The 21,811-nt window shown below is 37.2% G+C and overlaps 1 protein-coding gene across 1 annotated transcript in view; it reads right to left on the bottom strand.

Moving 5' to 3' along the window:
* The window catches only part of FMO2 (flavin containing monooxygenase 2), a 43,662-nt gene extending 27,811 nt beyond the window's left edge, over positions 1–15,851 (bottom strand). The window contains exons 1-2 of the mRNA XM_005690635.3: positions 15,729–15,851; positions 13,580–13,717 (exon numbers count right to left, since the gene is read on the bottom strand). Coding sequence (XP_005690692.1) covers positions 13,580–13,711 — 132 coding nt within the window. The 5' untranslated portion in view covers positions 13,712–13,717; positions 15,729–15,851. The remainder of the gene's footprint in view (positions 1–13,579; positions 13,718–15,728) is intronic.

Raw genomic sequence — 21,811 nt, 5'->3', positions numbered from 1 at the left:
CTATCTAGGTCCATCCACAGGTTGTTGCAGGTGCCAGAGTTTCATTATTTTCTATGGCTGAGTAGTATTCCATTATGTATACTGCCACATCTTTAACCATTCATCTGTTGATGGACATTTAGTTTGCTTCCATATTTTGGCAGTTACAAACACTGGGGTGCCTGTATCTTTTTGAATTTGTGTTTTTAGATATACACCCAGCAATGAAATTGCTGCATTGTATAGTAATTCTATTTTTAATTTTTTGAGGAAATTCCATACTGTTTTCCACAGTGACTGTACTAATACACATTCCCGCCAACAGTATACAAGGGTTAGCTTTGTTCTACATTCTTGCCAACATTTCTTATTTGTGGTCTTTTTGATAATAGCCACCCTGGTGTGAGGTAATATCTCATTATGGTTTTAATTTGCATTTCTCTGATTAGCAATGTTAAACATCTTTTCATATGCCTGTAGGCCATCTGTGTGTCTTCTTTAGAGAAATATTTATTCAAGACTTATGCCCATTTTAAAATTGAGTTGCTTCTTTTTTGATACTGAGTTGTATGAGCTGTTTATATATTTTGAATATTAACCCCTTATCAACCATATCATTTGCAAGTATTTTCTCCCATTCAGTAGGTCATCTTTTCATTTTGTCGATGATTTCCTTTGCTGTGCAAAGGCTTTTAAGTTTTATTAGGTCTCATTTGTTTATTTTTGCTTTTGTTTTCTTTGCCTTAGACAAATAAAAAAATATGCTCTAATTTATATCAAAGAGTGTTCTGCCTATGTTCTTTTTTAGGAGTTTTATGGTTTTAGATCTTATATTTAGGTCTTTAATCCATTTTGAATTTAATTTTTAATATGGTGTAAGTAAATATTCTAATATTATTCAACACAGAAAAGTTAATAGAAGATTAAAACTTCATATAAACACTCTGACTAAGAATAAAACCAACTAAATAATGTCTAACATGCACAAATGTGAAATCCTGTAATTAAGATTAAAAAATTAGTTTTTACAAAGATAGGGGTTCAGATGAAAAACACACAGGGGTTTTAATTGATCCCAAGGTTAGTATTCATCATTAGAATTCTGTGAGATGAAGCATGAGGGTAAACATAGAAGTTTAACCTCAATATTGTGGCATCTTAGACATCTTATTAGGTCATCTTACTGTCATCTACCACTTATTAGTTACTATAGGCAAATCACTTACTTTGGCTTTCTCACTTTTAAGTTGGAGTTAATAAAAACTAATGTATTGTGAGTATAGAATGAGATAATTCATATGCAAATAATTATATAAATGATAGCATTAGCTTTGCAAATCTGAAAAGGCTACTGCTGCTGCTGCTAAGTCACTTCAGTTGTTTCCGACTCTGTGCAATCCCATAGATGGCAGCCCACCAGGCTCCCCCGTCCCTGGGATTCTCCAGGCAAGAACACTGGAGTGGGTTGCCATTTCCTTCTCCAACTGAAAAGGCTAGTGCACATTAAACCTTTAGTAGAGGTGCAGCATTCAAACCTAGTGAAGCACAAGCTATAGTGGGAAAGCATAAAACGAATTGACCATAAATTTTTTGAGGGGAGTGATTTTTATCTGATTCATTCAGACTTTCATTTTTATTATTTTCCCACTACCTATATTCCCTTGGGCAGGTTATTTATCCTAAACTCTTCATATGTTAAGTGAGGATAATCATAACACCTATGCCCTAGGAGTATTGTGAAGAAAAATGAGATGGTGCATGGCAAATGTTTCCTGTTGCTGGAAAAAAGTACTAAAATATATGTTAATTACTCACCTTTCTCATGTTCCAAAATGGCCACTAGAAAGTGCTAGAGAACCTTTTGGAAGAATTTAGCGCCATCCGAGTAGGAAATGGGGCAGGAATTTTAAAATTTTGTTTTAACTTGTCACCACTAAATGTATTAAGTGATCTTAGAAGAATTGTGTGTAAATATAGAAGTTAAACAGTAATATATTTTAACATTGATTCTGATTGGTAGAGTTGTGGAGAGGCAAGTTATGCTGGAAGTGGGTGTGGAGGCTCCCAGCAGAATTTTCAGCCGCTCCTTTCTTGGCACAACTTTCTCTTGGAAATCTGGACCCTCTCGTGGCCCCATTGGAGGCTTGTGAAATTTTGCTTATTGCATGTTTCACTCTTCAGTGACGATTTTGTCTTCTTTGGGTAGAGAAATTGTTTATATTTATCGCTTGGATATAGTTTTAAGGGATGTTTGAAGTGTGATATTGTTGCAAGTGCCAGGGAGCTGTATACTTAACCATTTTATATCTAATAAGGCTTGGAATATAAAGCTGAGCACTGAAGAGTTGATGCTTTTGAACTGTGCTGTTGGAGAAGACTCTTGAGAGTCCCTTGGACAGCAAGGAGATCTAGCCAGTCCATCCTCAAGGAAATTGGTCCTGAATATTCATTGGAAGGACTGATGCTGAAGCTGAAACTCCAATACTTTGGCCACCTGATGCGAAGAACTGACTCATTTGAAAAGACCCTAATGCTGGGAAAGATCAAAGGTGGAGCAGAAGGGGACAACAGAAAATGAGATGGTTGGATGGCATCACCGTCTCGATGGACATGAGTTTGAGTAAACTCCGGGAGTTGGTGATGGATAGGGAAACTCAGCATACTGCAGTCCATGGGGTTGCAAAGAGTTGGATACAACTGAGTGACTGAACTGAACTAATTCAAATTTTAACCTAACTCTTCTATCCCACAGGATGATATCTCTAATTCTGGAATTTTAGACATGAGGAATGTGATAGCAGGAAAAATATTTTGGGGCAGAAAGCATCTTCCTGGAATTAATCAAATCATATATATAAATTGAATCATAATTGACATACAAAATTGTATTAATTTCAGATGTAGGACACAATGGTTGACATTTGTATGGATTGTGAAATGATCACCACAATAAGTCCTATTTCTCATTTGTCGTGATAAAAAGTTATGAAGTTCTTTTTTTCTTGAGATGAGAACTTTTAAGATATACTTTCTTAGCAATCTTTATTTATTTATTTATTTTTGGCCACATCTCGTGGCATGTGAGATCTTAGTTCTCCCACCAGGGACTGAACCCATGCCACTAGACTACCAGGGAAGTACTCTTAGCAACTTTAAAATTTGTAATACAATATTTGTAATACAATATTTTGAACTATGCTATATATGCATGACATTTATTTTATAAATGGAATTACGTACCTCTTGATCTCGTTTACCCATTCCCCAATCCCCTATCCTCTGGCAACCAATCTGTTCTCTGTATTTATGAGTTTTATTTTACTTATATTTTAGATTCCACATATAAGTGAAATGATACGGTATTTGTCTTTCTCTGTCTTAATTACTTTTACTTAGCATAATACCCAAGGTCTATTCATAATGTTGCAAGTGGCAAGATTTCATTCTTTTTTATGGCTGAGTAGTATTCCAATGTATACCACATCCATTTATCTTTTGATGGACACTTAGGTTATTCCCCTATCTTGGCTGTTGTAAATAATGCTTCAGTGACTATGGGGGTGCATTATATCTTTTCCAATTAGTGGTTTTGTTTTCTTCAGATAAATACTCAGAACTAGAATTCCTTAATTATTATTGGTAGTTCTATTTTTAAGATTTTGAGGAACCTCCATACTGTTTTCCATAGTGGCTGCACCATTTTACACTTCCACCAGTAATGCACAAGGATTTTCTTTTCTCAGCATCCTCACCAACACTTGTTATTTATTGTCCTTTTGATAATAGCCATTCTGAACCATGGGAGGTGATATCTTGTTGTGTTTTTAATTTGCATTTCCCTGATGATTAGTGATGTTGAGCATATTTTCATGTACCTGTTGCCCATCTGTATGTTTTCTTTAGGAAACTGTCTATTCAGATTCTCTGCCCATTTTATAATTGGATTGTTTGTTTTTGTTATTGAGTTGTATGAGTGTTTATATATTTTGAATATTAACACCTTATCAGATATATGATTTTGAAATATCTCATTCATTAGGTTGCACTTTTATTTTGCTAATGGTTTCCTGTAGCAGAAGGAAGCTAAACTTCTTTCTAAGCAGAAGCTTTTTAGTTCGATGGAGTCCCATTTGTTCATTTTTGCTTTTGTCGCTATTGTTTTCAAGTCAGATACAAAAAAATTATTACCAAGACTGATGTCAAGGAGCTTACTGCTTCCATTTTCTTCTAGGAGTTTTATGGTTTCTGATCTTGTGTTCAAGTCTTTGATTCATACTGAGCCAGTTTTGTGTGTTGTGTAAGACAGTGATCCATTTTCAGTTTTTCACAGTGGCTATTCAGTTTTCCCCACACTAATTATTGGAAAGACTATTCTTGCCCCATTGTGTATTCTTGACTCCTTTGTTGTAAATTAATTGACCCTATATATGTGGCTTTATTTCTGGACTCTCTGTTCATTTCCATTGACTTATGTGCTATTTTTTTTTTTTAATGACAGTACCATACTGTTTCTTGACTACTAAAGCTTTGTAATAGTTTGAAATCAGACAGCGTGATGCCTCCAGCTTTGCTATTCTTTCTCAAGATTGCTTTCACTATTCGGGATCTTTCTATCAGTTCAGTTCAGTTTGCACAGTCATGTCCGACTCTATGCAACCCCATGGATTGCAGCATACCAGGCTTCCTTGTCAATCACCAACTCCCGGAGCTTATACAGACTCAATGTCCATCGAGTTGGTGATGCCATCCAACCATCTGATCTTCTGTTGTCCCCTTCTCCCACCTTCAATCTTTCCCAGCATCAGGGTCTTTTCAAATGAGTCAGTTCTTTGCATCAGGTGGCCAAAGTATTGGAGTATCAGCTTCAGCATCCATCCTTCCAATGGATATTCAGGACTGATTTCCTTTAGGATGGACTGGTTGGATCTGCTTGCAGTCCAAGGGACTCTCAAGAGTCTTCTCCAACACCACAGTTCAAAAGCTTCTATTCTTCAGCGCTCAGCTTTTTTTAGAGTCCAGCCCTCACATCCATACATGACTACTGGAAAAACCAAAGCTTTGACTAGACAGATCTTTGTTGACAAAGTAATGTTTCTGCTTTTTAATATGCTGTCTCGGTTGGTCATAACTTTTCTTCCAAGGAGAAAGTGTTTTTTAATTTCATGGCTGCAGTCACCATCTGCATTGATTTTGGAGCCCCAAAAAAGTAAAGTCTGTTATTGTTTCCATTGTTTCTCTATTTGCCATGAAGTGATGGGACCAGATGCCATGAAATTAGTTTTCTGAATGTTGAGCTTTAAGCCAACTTTTTCACTCTCCTCTTTCACTTTCATTAAAAGAGGCTCTTTAGTTCTTCTTTGCTTTCTGCCATAAGGGTGGTGTCACCTGCATATCTGAGGTTATTGATATTTCTCCCGGCAATCTTCATTCCAGTTTGAGCTTCATCCAGCCCAGGGTTTCTCATGATGTTCTCTGCATATAAGTTAAATAAGCAGGATGACTATATACAGCCTTGACATACTCCTTTCCTGATTTGGAACCGGTCTGTTGTTACATGTTCAGTTCTAACTGTTGTTTCCTGATATGCATACAGATTTCTCAGGAGGTGGTAAGGTGGTCTGTATTCCTGTCTCTTGAAGAATTTTCCACAGTTTGTTGTGATCCACACAGTCAATGGCTTTGGCATAGTCAGTAAAGGAGAAGTAGATGTTTTCCTGGAACTCTCTTGCTTTTTCAATGATCCAACAGTTGTTGGCAATTTGATCTCTGGCTTTTCTAAATACAGCTTGAACATCTGGAAGTTCACGGTTCACATAATGTTGAAGCCTGAATTGGAGAATTTTGAGCTTTACTTTGCTATATGTGAGATGAGTACAGTTGTGCAGTAGTTCGAGCATCCTTTGGCATTGCCATTCTTTGGGATTGAAATGAAAACTGCCCTTTTCTTGTCCTGTGGCCACTGCTGAGTTTTCCAAATTTTCTGGCATATAGAGTGTAGCACTTTCTCAGCATCATCCTTTAGGATTTGAAATAGCTCAGCTGGAATTCCATCACCTCCACTAGCTTTGTTTGTATTGATGCTTCCTAAGGCATTCCAGGATGTCTGACTCTAGGTGAGTGATCACACCATCATGGTTATCTGGGTCATGAAGATCTTTTTTGTATGTTTCCGTGTATTCTTGCCACCTCTTCTTAATATCTTCTGCTTCTGTTAGATCCATACCATATCTGTCCTTTATTCTGTCCATCTTTGCATGAAATGTTCCCTTGGTATCTCTAATTGTCTTGAAGAGATCTCTAGTCTTTCTCATTCTATAATTTTCCTCTATTTCTTTGCCTTGATCACTGAGGAAGGCTTTCTTACCTCTCCATTCTTTGGACCTCTGCATTCAAATGGGTATATCTTTGCTTTTCTCCTTTGCCTTTTGCTTCTCTTCTTTTCTCTGCTATTTGTAAGGCCTCCTCAGGCAACCATTTTTTCCATTTTGCATTTCTTTTTCTTGGGGATGGTCTTGATCACTGCCTCCTGTTCAATGTCATGAACCTCCGTCCATAATTCTTCAGGCAATCTGTCTATCAGATCTAATCCCCTGAATCTATTGGTCACTCCCACTGTATAATCATAAGGGATTTGATTTAGGTCATACCTGAATGGTCTAGTGGTTTTCCCTCCTTTTTTCAATTTAACTCTGAATTTGGTAATAAGGAGTTCATGATCTGAGCCACAGTCAGCTCTCGGTCTTGTTTTTGCTGACAGTATAGAGCTTCTCCATCTTTGGCTGATCTTTCCTGGATTCTATGAAAATTTTAGGATTTTTGTTATATAAAATGATCTTTTATGGTTCTAAAAATTTTAGCATTGCTTGTTATATTTCTGTGAAAATGCCGTTGGAATTTTGATAGAGATTGCAATGAATCCTTAGATTGCTTTGGGTAATATGGACATTTTCACAATATTAATTCTTCCAATTGGTCGGCATGAAATATCTTTCCATTTATCTGTGTCTTCTTCAACTTCTTTCATTAATATCTTATATTTTTCAATGTACAGATATTTCACTTTCATAGTTAAGTGTACTTTATTCTTTTTGACACAATTACTAATAGCATTATTTTCATAATTTCTTTTTCTGATAGTTCATTCTTAGTGTATAAAAAACTACAGACTTCTGTACATTAATTTTATACCTGCAACTGAATTTGTTCGAATTTTTTTTTGGTAGTATCTTTAGGGGGTGTGTATATATACATATATCTATATTTATATACACACATACATCTATTTATATATACATATATCTATATATAGTCTATATTCTATATATAAGAATCATGTCAATTACAACAGTTACAATTTATGTCTTCTTTTCCAGTTTGGATGCCTTTTATTTCTTTTTTTCTAACTAGCTACTCTGGCTAGGACTTCCAATCAATACTATGTTGAATGAAATTAGCAAGACTGGGTATCTTTATTTTGATCTTAAAAGATTTCAGTTTTTCATCATTGAATATGAAGTTAGCTATGGGCTAGTCATGCCATCTTTATTATGTTGGGGTATATTCCATCTATACTCACTTTACTGAGATTTTTTTTTCTGTAAATGGATATTGAATTTTGTCAAAAGTTTTTTGTATCTATTGAAATGATCATATGATTTTTGTCCTTCATTTTGTTAAGGTGGTATCTCACACTGATTGATTTGAGTATGTTGAACCATCTTTGCATTCCTAGAATAAATCCTGCTTAACCATGGTACATAATATTTTAAATATATTATTGAATTCAGTTTGCTAATATTTTGCTGAGGATTTTGGCATCCATGTTCATTAGGAATATAGGTCTATAATTTTCTTTTTTGTGGTATTCTTGTCTTGTTTTGGTGTCAGAGTAATTCTGGTCTCATAAAATAAGATTGGAAGTGTTCCCTCCTCTTCAGATTTTTGGAGAAGTTAGGTATTAAATTGAGAAGGATATGTACTAAATATTTTTTTTAATGCTTGGTAGATTTCACCAGTGAAACCATCTGGTCCTGGACTTATGTTAAGATTTTTGTTTGTTTGTTTTAATCATTGATTCAATCTCCTTATTAGTAACAGCCTGTTTAGATTTTTTGTTTCTTCATGATTTAGTCTTAGAAGATTGTATGTTTCTAGGAATTTGTCCATATTTTCTAGGTTGTCCAATTTGTTGACATATTTGTAGTAGTACTTTATGATCATTTGTACTTCTTTGGAATTAGTTTTAACTCTTCTTTTTTTAAAATTTTACTCACTTAAATCCTCTTTTTTACTTGGTTAAAGTTTTATCAATTTTGTTTATTTTTCACAGAATCAACTCTCTTATTGATATTTTCAATTGCTTTTTCAGTCTCTATTTTATTTTTTATGAAACTTTTTATTTTGTATTGGAGTACAGCCAGTTAATAATGTTGTGATAGTTTCAGGTGGACGGCAAAGGGACTCAGTCATACTCAGCCATGTTCATATTACCCCCCACATTTTATGTTTTAATGTCACATTTTATATCTTTTCTGTGTATCCTTTAGTTAATCATTGTAGTTATAGTTTTTTAACCACTTTTGTTTAAAATATTTTTGAAATTGAGGTATATTTGATGTAAAATATTATGTAAGTTTCAGGCATATAACATAGTAATTCAGAATTTTTAAAGATTATACTCAATTTATAGTTACAAAATATTCACTACAGCTTATTTATGGAGAAGGAAATGGCAACCCAGTCCAGTATTCTTTCCTGGAAAATCCCATGGATAGAGGAGTCTCACAGGTACAGTCCATGGGACTGCAGAAGAGCTGGACACGACTTAGCAACTAAATAACAATAGTTTATTTTATACCTAACAGTTTGTACCTCCTAATCTCCCACTCCCTTTCCCCTTCCCATCCTCCCTTTCCCTACTGGTAACCACTGATTGGTTCTCTATAGCGCTGAGTCTGTTTCTGTTTTGTTATATTCAATAGTTTGCTTTATTTGTTAGATTCTACATATAAGTGAAATCATATAGTATTTGTTTTCTCTGTCTGACTTTTCACTTAGCACAGTACTCTCCAAATCCATTCATATTGTTGCAAATGGCAAAATTTTATTATTTTTTATGGCTAAATAGTATTTCATTGTGTGTGTATATATATATATATATATATACACACACACACACATAGTATACACACACACATCACATCTTCTTTATCCATTCATCTGTTGGTGCATACTTAGGTTGTGTCCATATCCTGCCAATTGTATATAATGCTGCTATGAACATTGGTGTGCATGTATCTTTTTGAATTAGTGTTTTTGTTTTTTTTCAGATAAATAATCAGAAATGGTATTGCTGGGTCATATGGTTAAGTTCTAGTTTAGTTTTTTGAGAAACTGTACTGTTTTCCACTGTGGCTAGATGCACCAATTTACATTTCCACTACCAGTATATGGAAGTTCCCTTTTCTCTACATCTTTGCCAGCATTTGTTGTGTGTGTGTGTGTGTTTAACTGATAGCCATTCTGACAGACATCTGTTTCCTTCCCGAGGTTAGGTTTATTTTCAGCCGTTACTTATTCAAATAAGTTTTCTGTGCCCTTCTCTCTTCTCCTGAGGCATCTACAATCCAAATGTTAATCCATTTGATGCTGTCCCCTAGGTCCCTTAGGCTGTCTTCACTTTTAAATTCTTTTTGCTGCTCTGTTTTGGTGAATTCCACTACCCTGTCTTCCAGATCATTGATTCTTTCTTTGCTTCATCTAGTCTGCTGTTTAACCTCTTCGGTGTGTTCTTTATTAGCTATTATATTCTTCAGCTCTAAGACTTCTGTTTGGTACTTTTCTATCTTTTAGCTGTACTGAAATGTTTGATACATTTTCTATCTTTTTGCTGAACTTCTTGCTGTGTTCATTCATTCTTTTCAATGTTTTTATGACCATGACTTTTAGGGCTTTACAGATAAATTATATATCTTATTTCATTAAATTAAAAAAACTTTTATTGGCATATAGTTGACTTACAATGTTATGTTAGTTTCAAGTGTACAGCAAAGTGATTCAGTTATACATATATGTACTTTATTTTTTTATATTCTTTTTTTAAATATAAATTTATTTAATTGGAGGTTAATTACTTTAAAATATTTTATTGGTTTTGCCATACATCACCATGAATCCACCACAGGTATATACACATGTTCCCCATCCTGAACCCCCTTCCCTCCTTCCTCTCCGTACCATCCCTCTGGGTCGTCTCAGTGCACCAGCCCCAAGCATCCAGTATCATGCATCGAACCTGGACTGGCGATTTGTTTCATATATGACATTATACATGTTTCAATGCCATTCTCCTAAATCATCTCACCTTCTCCTTCTCCCACAGAGTCCAAAAGACTGTTCTATACATCTGTGTCTCTTTTGCTGTCTTGCATACAGGGTTATCGTTACCATCTTACTAAATTCCATATACATGCGTTAGTATACTCCCATATAGGCCTCATTATGTTTTTTTTTTTTTCCCTGGGGTTTTATTGTTCTTTCATTTGGAACATTTCTCTGTTTCTGAGTTTGTTTCTATGTACCAGGGAAAACAGCTGGTACTCACCCAGTATTGAGGGAGTGGCCTTGTGTAAGAGAAGAAACTTATCATTTTACTTTGCCCTACCCCTTGGCTGTCTCAAGCCTTCTGAGTATCTAAGCAGTCAAAGTTTTTAATAGGTCCCAGCTGTTGAGGTGCCAAGAACTCTCTCTCTTATTTTTTTTGTCAGACTGTGGAACCCAGAACATAATCCACCCTGTGCTGGTCTTCAGAGCCAAGCATGCCAGGGGCATCCACTGTGTGGTCTGCACCTGCCCACCAGCTTCGGTGGAGCCCTGGGAGTGGCTTGGGGGTCAGGGTAATTGTTTAGCAGTCTTTAGTAGGACCAAAGGATCAGTGCATTGGCAGGGTGCAGCGAACAGTGAGCGGTGCTAGTAATGGAGGGGAGAATGCGAAAATGGTTCTGGCTAGTGCCTCCATCTCCAGCCACAGTCCCAACAAGTTCCTGCACCTCTGGCAGATGCTCTAAGACTAGCAAATGAAACTCCTTCACATGTGGTCTAGGCACTTCCCACACTGCTGCCTTTGTACTGGATTCCAGGGCAAATGAGTCTGTGCATGAGCTCTTTAAGAGCAGAATCCCCATTCCCTATAAGCCTAATATTCTCTTAGATGAAAGCCCTGTTGCTTTTCAAAGTCAGACATTTTGGAGGCTGGTCTCTCCAGAGCAGGTCCCAAGGGTTGGGGAGCCTGATGTGGGGCACAAACCCTTCACTTTTTAGGAAGAAGTGCTCTGTTCATGAGATCCCTGCCACATGTGGGTTGCTCTGCCAAGGGTGGGGTTTGGGGAAAGATGATGCCTTTGCTTCTCCTACCTATCTCAATGCAGCCCCTTTATTCTTTGTTGTGGCAGGCTTTTCAGCTCATTTTCAGGTCCTTCGCAGAGAGAGTTGCTCCATATGTAGCTGTGGATTTGTTGTGTACATGGGAGGAAGTGAGTTCAGGATCTTTCTACACTGCCTTCTTGTACCACTTGAACCCATCAAGTCATATTTTTGATAGACCTCTCAAAATAACTCTCACTCTTCTGTGTCCAAGTTAATGATAATTAAATAAGAGACATTTGGCTCTTTGATAGTAAATCCCAAATTGGGTAATAAAACAAAGCAATGACAAATTTATCATTAAACATGGACTTGTTGAAATTTCATGTTTCTTTCTTAGGTGAAAAAAAAATCTACCTGGGGAAAATATCTGAAACGGAATCTATATGTGAACCCAGAGTAGGCAAAATAACACATCCTTGGGTAAGACAGAAATTTCCATTTCACACTCTCAGGTAAAGCTATAATGATTCTAATGATTAGTTGTTAGTAAGAAATGAATGTGATTCAAGCTGTTTTCCAGTTTCTTCTCAGCAAAGTTACCTGTTTTATATAAGGATCAACATCTTCATCATTAGCTCTGACTGTGATTGAATGGTTGAAAACACAGATTTTTTTTGTTTGGTATTTGAGCAATGTTTGCCGAACTTGTCTCATCATAGGATTCATTTAGAACTCATGTCAAAAATAGATTCCCTGCCTCAAAAGATTTTGATTCAGTAAGTCTGGGCTAGTGTTCAAGAATCTATATCTTTAAGAAACCTTCTAGGCATGTCTTATAATTATATACAGTTGAGAAACCCAATGTTAAAAAATTCCTCTTGGCATGAGACTCATTTTGAATTGGGAAAGCACACACGTTAGATGTTCTTGCCATCTCCTTGATGAGTCAGCTTGTAGTGAGAGCCCTTTGGATGGTCTCTGCTGGTGTGAGAGTCTGCTTTCAAGCACTCAAAATCTTTCACTTGTGTCTGGAGTGTTCTCACCAGTTTTAATATCTCATTTGAATGTACTTGATACATAATCTGAAAGTCACTGCTCTTGAGTTCTGAGAAAAAAGTTTGTTTAACCTTTCTGAGCAGGAATGCAAATTATGGTTATAAGTAGGGGCTCCTGCTTAGGTGTCATAGAGACTAAGGTTTGAATGTTGGTTCCTATAGCTGAGTGACCAGTCATTTAACCTCCCTCAGCTTCTGTTTGCTTGTCTATAAAATATGAATATAGGTATCGCAGCTAATGTTTGTCATATTTGAAGGTATTTGCATAAATTATCTCCCTTTATCTTTAAAACAGCACTATGAGATAATCATACTTTTCTGTTGCTCCTCATTATATAGCTCATTATATAGCTGAGAAAACGAAGACACAGGAATGTAAATAACTCACCCAAGGTCTCACACCTAGGAGATGGCCAGCTAATTATTTACTTAAAAGATTATGAGAAGAAATCATTATAAATCTTTATAGCTATCTATCTTTGTGTCTTTCTTTAATTTTTATACAAACTCTGAGGAACAGCTAGTATTACCAGTATTTGAGTTTGGTTAATGGAATAAATTTAATGAGTAAAAATGTAGTTTAAAAGTATAGTATAGTATAAAACTATATACTTTTATAAGCATACTTTTATAATATATACTTTTATATGTATAAAAAGTATAGTATACTTAAAGGATAGGGAAGCCTGCTGTGCTATAGTCCATGGGGTTGCAGACTTGGACACGACTGAGCGACTGAACAATAACAATAGATACTTAAAGAGTGCCCATAGTTACACTACAGTGTTATCAGAAAGCCAAGCAAACATTGTTTATTTTATTGTCAGAAAAAAGTCAGCAGTAATAAGAGCTCCCTCTCTGAAAAAGCAAGAGCTCAATGGTTAGACTACAAGTCATGTCTTGAACAGAATGCCTCTCACTTCTATTTTGTAATATGTTCTCTAATATCATTATATTGCTTTGAGAATAACAAAAATGTAGGCTGCAAGACAACCGTTGCATCCAGAGGGAAGATTCTTTTATAGGCTGTGTTGGCTATCTGGGCACCAGCCTATTTCTTTAGTTCCTGCTTGAAGTAAATCTGATCAAAACTGCTAAGGAAAAGCCAAAGTGGCTCAGTAGTATGAATCACCCTACAATAGCAGAACAACCTGTTCAAGAAACAAGAAGATCTCACTTACTTTGAACCTCCACAGCCCTCCAATATCTTCAGTCTTCTCAAAGCAAGTGGGTTCGAGTCCCTCATCCACACAGCACTTTAGAGAGATCAGGCCGCTGACCCCAGCTCCAATCACTGCCACCTTCTTTGCCATGGTATCCTGTCAAGGAGTTGATTAATTAATGCTGCTTCACTGAGGCAACAGGTAAGTCAGTCCTTATGGTGTGGACAGTAACTGGCTTTAAATGCTGTAGCAGTGGTCATTTAATAAGCAGCACTATTTGAATAAAATGCCTCACCAGTCAAATCCCAGTCTCCTCTTCCCCTTGAAAGAAGCTAAGTTGTGTCACGTCTTGGTTTAACGTTTAAAAGCAACCTATTTAACAAAGCCAACGGATTCAAAAACATAGTACCAGGGATATGAGCCAGTCTTCAGTTAAGTTCCTTTTTTTTAAATTTTATTTTGAAACAATTTTACTCAGTGTTTCTTTTTGCATGAGAGACTTAATAAAGTCCCCCTTAATAAAGATATGCTGCTGCTGTTGCTAAGTTGCTTCAGTCGTGTCCGACTCTGTGCGACCCCATAGACGGCAGCCCACCAGCTCCCCTGTCCTTGGATTCTCCAGCAAGAACTGGAGTGGGTTGCCATTTCCTTCTCTGAAAAGATCTGCTGCTGCTGCTGCTGCTGCTGCGTCACTTCAGTCGTGTCCGACTCTGTGCGACCCCATAGACGGCAGCCCACCAGGCTCCCCTGTCCCTGAGATTCTCCAGGCAAGAACTCTGGAGTGGGTTGCCATTTCCTTCTCTAAGAGTCATATATTTAAAGAGAAAATGAGACTTCAAGAAATGTCCTCCTTTGTCCCATGCCCAGGGAGCACCCCTACAGCAATTTACACTCCTCTGACTTAGTGGTTCTTTGATGGAAGAGCCACCAGAAGAACAAGCAAGATACAGAAAAAGAATTTAAAAAGTAAAACAATTTGTGACTAAAATAACATAATTAGAGCAAAGTGAAGGAATTACAGCCATATCTCCTTTTTTTTTTGGTACTTCAGTTTATTGTCTTTTACAGATCCAGCTTTTCTTTAAACACAAATCAAAAGTTTGTGGCAAACCTGCATGGAGCAAGTCTATCAGCACCATTTTCCCAATGGCATTTGATTCCTTTGCGTCCCTCTGGCTCCTTTTGGTAATTCTTAGGATTTTCAAACTTGATCATTATTAGTCTGTTTTGTATGGTGATCAGTGATCTCTGATGTTTCTACTAGGACTTGTTGAAGCCTCAAATGATAGTTAGCACTTTTTAGCAATAAAGTATTTTTTAATTAAAGACTCTGCCTTTCTTAGACATAATGGTGAAAGTAAAAGTGGCTCAGTCATGTCCAACTCTTTGAGAACCCATGGACTATCCATGGAATTCTCCAGGCCAGATAACTGGGGTGGGCGGCCTTTCCCTTCTTCAGGGGATTTTCCCAGCCAAGGGATTGAACGCAGGTCTCCCACATTGCAGGCAGATTCTTAACCAACTGAGGTATCAGGGGAGCCCAAGACATAATGGTATTGCACACTTTAAATAGAGTGCAGTATAATATAAACCTAATATTGGGAAAGAAAAGAATTTGGGTGATACGTTATTTGGAGGGTCTGGAAATGAACCTGCAGTCTTTCTCACCTGTGCCTGTACTGTCAAACAATGAACAGTTTTCAAGAGACTAAGCTGGACTTCAGTACTTAGTGCCTGAGGAGTCCCAACATTTCGAGTCCCCAAAGCGCGCAGAAGGCTTTCCTTGTGCAAGGATGACTAGACCCGTCATCTTGCAAGTACTGTCTTTACTCCCCTAGAATAAAGGGTCCTCCTTCTTCTCCAGAATGTGCCACAACGTTGGCCGACGAGTCCTGAAGGGTTCGTCAAGCCATAACCGAAAGGGAAGGAAAGGTGCTGGGCGAGATTACACGGCGCGGGCGGGAGCGCGGGAACCGGAGCCCTCTGATAAAGGCTCCCCCTCCTCGCCCTGTTACCGAGAATGTGAGCGAGAAATGACTTCCAGCACAAATAGGAGACCTAACTCCCGCGCGGCTACTCCGGGCCGCTCCCCGGCTCCCCTTCAGTAAAGTTCCTCAGAGTGCTGAGCTTTTGTTTTTGAGTCTCTTTCCCCAGCTATAATCCTTACCTCTGTTTTTGCCTTTGAGTGCGCTGACAGTAGTTTTCTATGTAGATTGTGTGCTGGGAGGTAATCAGAAGCTTTTTAAGAGTCAGAGGAACCTGTGGGGAATGGGAGGAGCTTGCAGTCCTCCTCCTCCCATTCTGCCAGCTGAAACTCCAAGGTCTTTGTCAGGAGTCCTGAAATGAAGCAAGAGACTTATATCCTGAGGTCCAGGGTAAAAAATCCTCTTTATTGATATAATGGATATAACCAATGCTCATTAACAAGTTAGCAAATATGCTCAAAAAAAGAAGTCCAAATTATCCCTTTACCCACTGTAACATTTTTGTTTATCTTTCATATTTATATATGTAGATAATACACACACACAAACAAAAATGGAATCGCACTCTACATGTAATTTCCAACTTGATTTTTCACTCTACAATATAGCAATACCTCTATAACTATAGCAACAGTTTTTATAAAATACTGAACATGTGTATTTATTTTTTTAAAATAATAACTCCAAAATACACTTTAACAACAACCATTAATTGGTTAATGTAATACAGAAGCACATAAAATGTTTAAAAATGGCACAGGTTTAGCAAAGTTGATGAATAGAAAAGGAAATACCAAAACCCAATATAACAATACTAAAAAAAAAATTCAATAGATTTCCATAGGTCATACATATACATTAGAAGACATAATGCAAAAAAAAATATTTATTCAAAACATTCCAAAATACTATTAGTCATAATGAGAACAGTGCAAAAGAACTAAGTTTTAATTTTTTTTATGATTTAAGCAAAGGCAGAGAGAATTCACACTTATGAATGAGAAGGCAGTATAAGGAGGTCAACTTTTTGTCAAAATTAACCTACAAATTTCACACAGTCTCAAATAAACTTAAAGCAGTATTTTTATTTTTTATTTATTTTTTAAAATTTATTTATTTATTTTAATTGGAGGCTAATTACTTTACAGTACGGTAGTGGTTTTTTACCATACATTGATATGAATCAACCACAGATGTACATGTGTCTCCCATCCTGAACCCCCCTCCTACCTCCCTCCCCATCCCATCCCTCAGGGTTATCCCAGTTATGGCAGCATTTTTTAAATGGCTGCATGAATTCCGTTTTGTTGATGGATTAATTTTCCATCTAACAAATATCCATTTCTATTTCTGACATATCACCATGCCTGGACAAATGATCTCATGGAATTTACATTCTTTTAAAAATCTTTTAACACACACACACACACACGGGCTTCCCTGGTGGCTCATATGGTAAAGAATCTGCCTACAATGCAGAGGCCTGTGTTCAGTCCCTCAGTTGGGAAGATCCCCTGGAGAAGGGAATGGCTACCCACTCCAGTACTCTTGCCTGGAGAATTCTATGGACAGAGGAGCATGGAAGGTTATAGTCCGTGGGATCACAGTCGGACATGACTGTGTGTATAACACACAAACATATATTCTGGAGCTTACATTCTTGTTTTGGCTTGGCTTTCTTAGACTTGATGACTTCTGGATCCTAACTTAACTTACCTGTTCCTAGATTGCTTACCCTCCCCAAAGCTATATATCATCATATGTCTCTGCTTGGGTATCTGCTCGCTTGGATGAATCTAGTAGGACTTCTAATATCTTCCTGTCTATTGCTGTCTTTTTACCTTGATATAGAACTGGATAACTTACCTTTGCTTACAATCTCAATTACTAGCACTACCGTTAATTAGAAAGACTAAATCAAGAGGCTATAAAGCCTTTGTGTACCTTGCTGTGCTCAGTTGTGTCTGACTCTTTGTGATCCCATGGACTGTAGCCCTCCACACTCCCCTGTCCATGGAATTTTCCAGGTAAGAACACTAGAGTGGGTTGCCATTTCCTATTCCATAGTATACCTTGGATATAGTCTAAATGATGAAGGACTTTGTTCTCCAGCCAACAAGACCAGTGGACCTAAGGATACTGAAAATTTTTTAATGCAGATTCATTCAACAAACACTTGTTGAACACCTCCTAGGTGTCAGACACTTCCTAAATGCTGTACATACAGCAATGAACAAAAGAGGCAACACTTCTTTCCTTTACAGAGCTTGCCTTCTGGTGGAGGGAGCCAGACAAGCAATCAATAAACAATAAACAAGTAGAGTTGTTGATGATGGGTGCCATGGAGAAAAATAAAGCAGAGAAATAAGCTCTTCGAGTGGAGAAGCATAGTTTGATATTTTAAAATAAGTATTCAGGAAACATCACTTTCCTAAAATTTCCCAAACTGTTTGGTCACAGCGGAATGTTTTTCTCTGTCTAATAAGCAAAGTAACTCTGTAACAAGAGTAAAAGAAACTTCAAAGGCAATAGTCAAAACTAAGGAACAGAAAGGCTGAACATGTTTCTCAATTAAAGAGGGAAAAAGCCAGTTTACTGACATTGGGTCACAAATTTTTTAAGTGGCCTGTGAGCAGTTCTCCAGTTATATCTTCACTGTCCCTTCTCTAGTTAATTATGATCTCAGTAAAAGTCCTGTAATTGTACTTGAGAAAACACCTGGATATGCTGCTAGCAGTATTTTAAAACTGTTTGAACCCTTGGGAGATTCAATTCTTGGGCAAATGTTTTGATGCTCCCCAGGTAGATAATCTGTCTGGAGATATTAATACCCTTTGTGTCCAAATGAGCATACAACTATGCTCATGGCATCAGCCATCAGCTTGGGAGCAGGCATCTTCTTGCCATTACCACAAGCTGAGAAGCTTGCTCAACAGATAACCCTAGCTGGAAATTAGGTATGTCAAGGGGCAACAAAGCCTCCTGGGGAGAATGAGTGTATCCACAAATGAAACACCAATCACCTGCCCAATTTTCTATCAGTGTATCTTTGGATTCCTTCCAAGTTTTTGCTATTATGAAAAAGCTGTCATGAATTTTATTTATGTGTATGTCTTCTACACTTACCACATTATATTCTCAGGATAAAAATCTAAAAGAGAAATTGCTAAGTGTATGCCCATTTGAAAGTCTACTGCTGCTGCTAAGTCGCTTCAGTCGTGTCCAATTCTGTGCGACCCCATAGATGGCAGCCTACCAGGCTCCCCCGTCCCTGGGATTCTCCAGGTAAGAACACTGGAGTGGGTTGCCATTTCCTTCTCCAATGCATGAAAGTGAAAAGTGAAAGTGAAGTTGCTCAGTCGTGTCCGACTCGTAGCGACCCCATGGACTGTAGCCTACCAGGCTCCTCCGCCCATGGGATTTTCCAGGCAAGAGTACTGGAGTGGGGTGCCATTGCCTTCTCCATGAAAGTCTACAGTGTTCCTCAAACTTTAATGTATAAAATACTTGTTGTGTGTTTGTTAGTCGCTCAGTCATGTCTTATTCTTTGTGACCCCATGGACTGTAGCTCACCAGGCTTCTCTGTCCATGAAATTCTCCAGGCAAGAATACTGAAATGGGTTGGCATCCTTTCTCCAGGGAATCTTCCTGACCCAGGGATTGAACTTGCGTCTCTCGTATCTCTTGCATTGCCAGGCAGATTCTTTACCATTGAGCCATCTGGGACTGCAGATGTGGATTTAATAAATATGGAATGGGTCTGAGATTCTTCATTTCTAACATGATTCCAGGTGATTCCAATGCCACTGACCCTTAGATCACATTGTGTATTACAAGTTTCTACTATGTTTTGAGAAGTTGCCTTCTGGGAAGCAGATACTTTCTAATAGTATTTTATGTTTACAAAGTATTTTAAGGTGTAAAAATACTTTTATATACATTAATTCATTTGGTTAATTCAGGGCCATAGGCATTACTGTGTTTGTGTGTGTGTGTGCATGCTTAGGTCGTGTCTGACTCTGAGACCCATGGACTGTAGCCCACCAGGCTCCTCTGTACTTGAGATTTCCCAGGCACGAATAATACTGGAGTGGCTTACCATTTCCTACTCCAGAGATCATCCTGAACCAGGGATCAAACCTGTGCCTCTTGCATCTCCTGCATTGGTAAACTGATTCTTTACCACTTGTGCCACCTGGGAAGCCCATAGGCATTATTACCTATCCTTGTTTTATGGATATGAAATGAGTTTAACTTGGCTACAAGGAAGTTTAAAAATAACCAAGATGGTAATGAGCTTCTGGAAACCTTATCATAAGGAGTCCCTGAAAAAGCTTTTAACGTTTAGCCCAGAGGATATATGTTGAAAAGTATATGGTACTTGCCTTCAAAAAGGCTGTTATATGGAAAAGGTCATTTAAGCCTATTTTGAGTAGACACAAAAGTCTATTCAGGATCAAATTTGTGAATGTTACAAAAAAGCTGTTTGCTTCAATATAAGGAAGAACTTTTTGGCTAACAATGCTGTACAAGAAGGGAATGAGCTGCTTGGTGAGGTAATGAATTCCCTGTTACTTTATTGAAACAGAGGTTGGAAAACCACTTGTTAGTGGACAATAGAGGTTATTGAGGTGGAGTGCGATAGTGAAGTAAAGTTGTCCTAACTGCAAAATTTTAGATCCTGGATTCTGTCACTATCAGTTGTAGTTCTAAAATAGGCACAAAGTTGCTGAGAAGACTTTGGACTGGAAAGTATGCTGGTTACTGTAAAGGACTGAGAGGTTACTGGCACTACCCATCCTCACGGCTGGGGTCCTGGAGTCACCTCCTGAGCTTTTCTTGGAAGGTCCTGAGCTCTCTTAATTATGAGCTACTCTCAAGAGAACAGTGTATATATCAGCCCTGATATCGTCCTATTTCCATTTTTACTTTTAATTATATATTTCAACAGATAACTTAAAAACATGCATCACTCCCTGAGAACAGGAAGTGCAGAGCCAGAAGGACACGCTTTCTCATTGCATTGCTTTAGACCACTAGGTAAATGACAAGCCAAACTAGTCTTAGTATCCTTTGACTATGATCCAGTTTTATTGTTTGGATGAACTCATCTATATTCCTGTGTGATGTATATAGTCTCATCATTTCCATGTGCTCTATGTTTTCTGGGGCAATTCTCTTTTAAAATAATCCTCCTTAGTTTTTGGACCAAGAGAAACATTCCCAAAATCTCTCTGAAGTGGTAGGAAAGTAATATGAAGGAACAGATGCATGACAGGTCTGAGCAAAGGAAATGCTCTTTGGACCAGATTTTTAAAAGTTTTATTGGGATATAATTCATATGCTACATAATTCATTTATTTAATTTAAATAGTTTAGCCATACAACCATGTAATGTAATGGTTTTTAGTATGTTCACAGATTGTGTGACCATCACCACAATCAATTTTAGAATATTCTCATCACCCTCCAGAGAACTCCTGTACAGAATCACATCCCAATTTCTTTGCACATAGCCCCACCCTGAGTCCTAGGGAACCACTTATTTTCTTTCTATTGTTATACAATTTGCTGATTCTGAAATGTCCTATAATTGGAATCATATGATCTTTTTTTTTTGGATTTGAAATTATTGCAAATAAGATGCTTTATTTTGAATGTGAATGGCTTCTTTCACTTAGCAGTAATTTTTTAAGGTTCACTTATGTTGTAGAAAATATAAATATTTCATTCCTTTTTATTGCTGAATAATATTCTATTGTATGGATACCATGTTTTATTTATTTATCCACTCATCAGTTGATGAATGTTTGGGCTGTTTCTACCTTTTGGCTATTATGAAAACCACTTCTCCCTAAATCACTATTGTACTACAAAGATAAAGATGTAACTTTATTTTTAACATTTATGAATATATTACAAAGCTACAAAGGTATAACTCATAGTCATGTACTCAGTATCCAGTTGAAGCCCTCTTTGTACCCTCCCTGATTTTATTCTTTTCTATGCCTGCCAAAGGTAAACAGTCTGCTTATATTTTTTTGTGTGTATTTCTTTATAATTTTACTACATGTAATGAATAAAACATTATAGTATCATAAAAATATATCACACCATATACATTTTTGTGTGACTTGCTTTTATGCTCAGTGTTATATTTATGAAATCCATGTTTTCTAAGTCTATGCAACTTTATTTCATTTATTTTTATCATGTGGTGAATTCCTTGATATAAGTATATTATAGTTTAGTTCTCCATTTAATG

Source organism: Capra hircus, chromosome 16 (assembly GCF_001704415.2).
Source record: "Capra hircus breed San Clemente chromosome 16, ASM170441v1, whole genome shotgun sequence".
In the NCBI taxonomy this organism is placed as follows: Eukaryota; Metazoa; Chordata; class Mammalia; order Artiodactyla; family Bovidae; genus Capra; species Capra hircus.
This window is presented reverse-complemented; position numbering and strand designations above follow the sequence as displayed.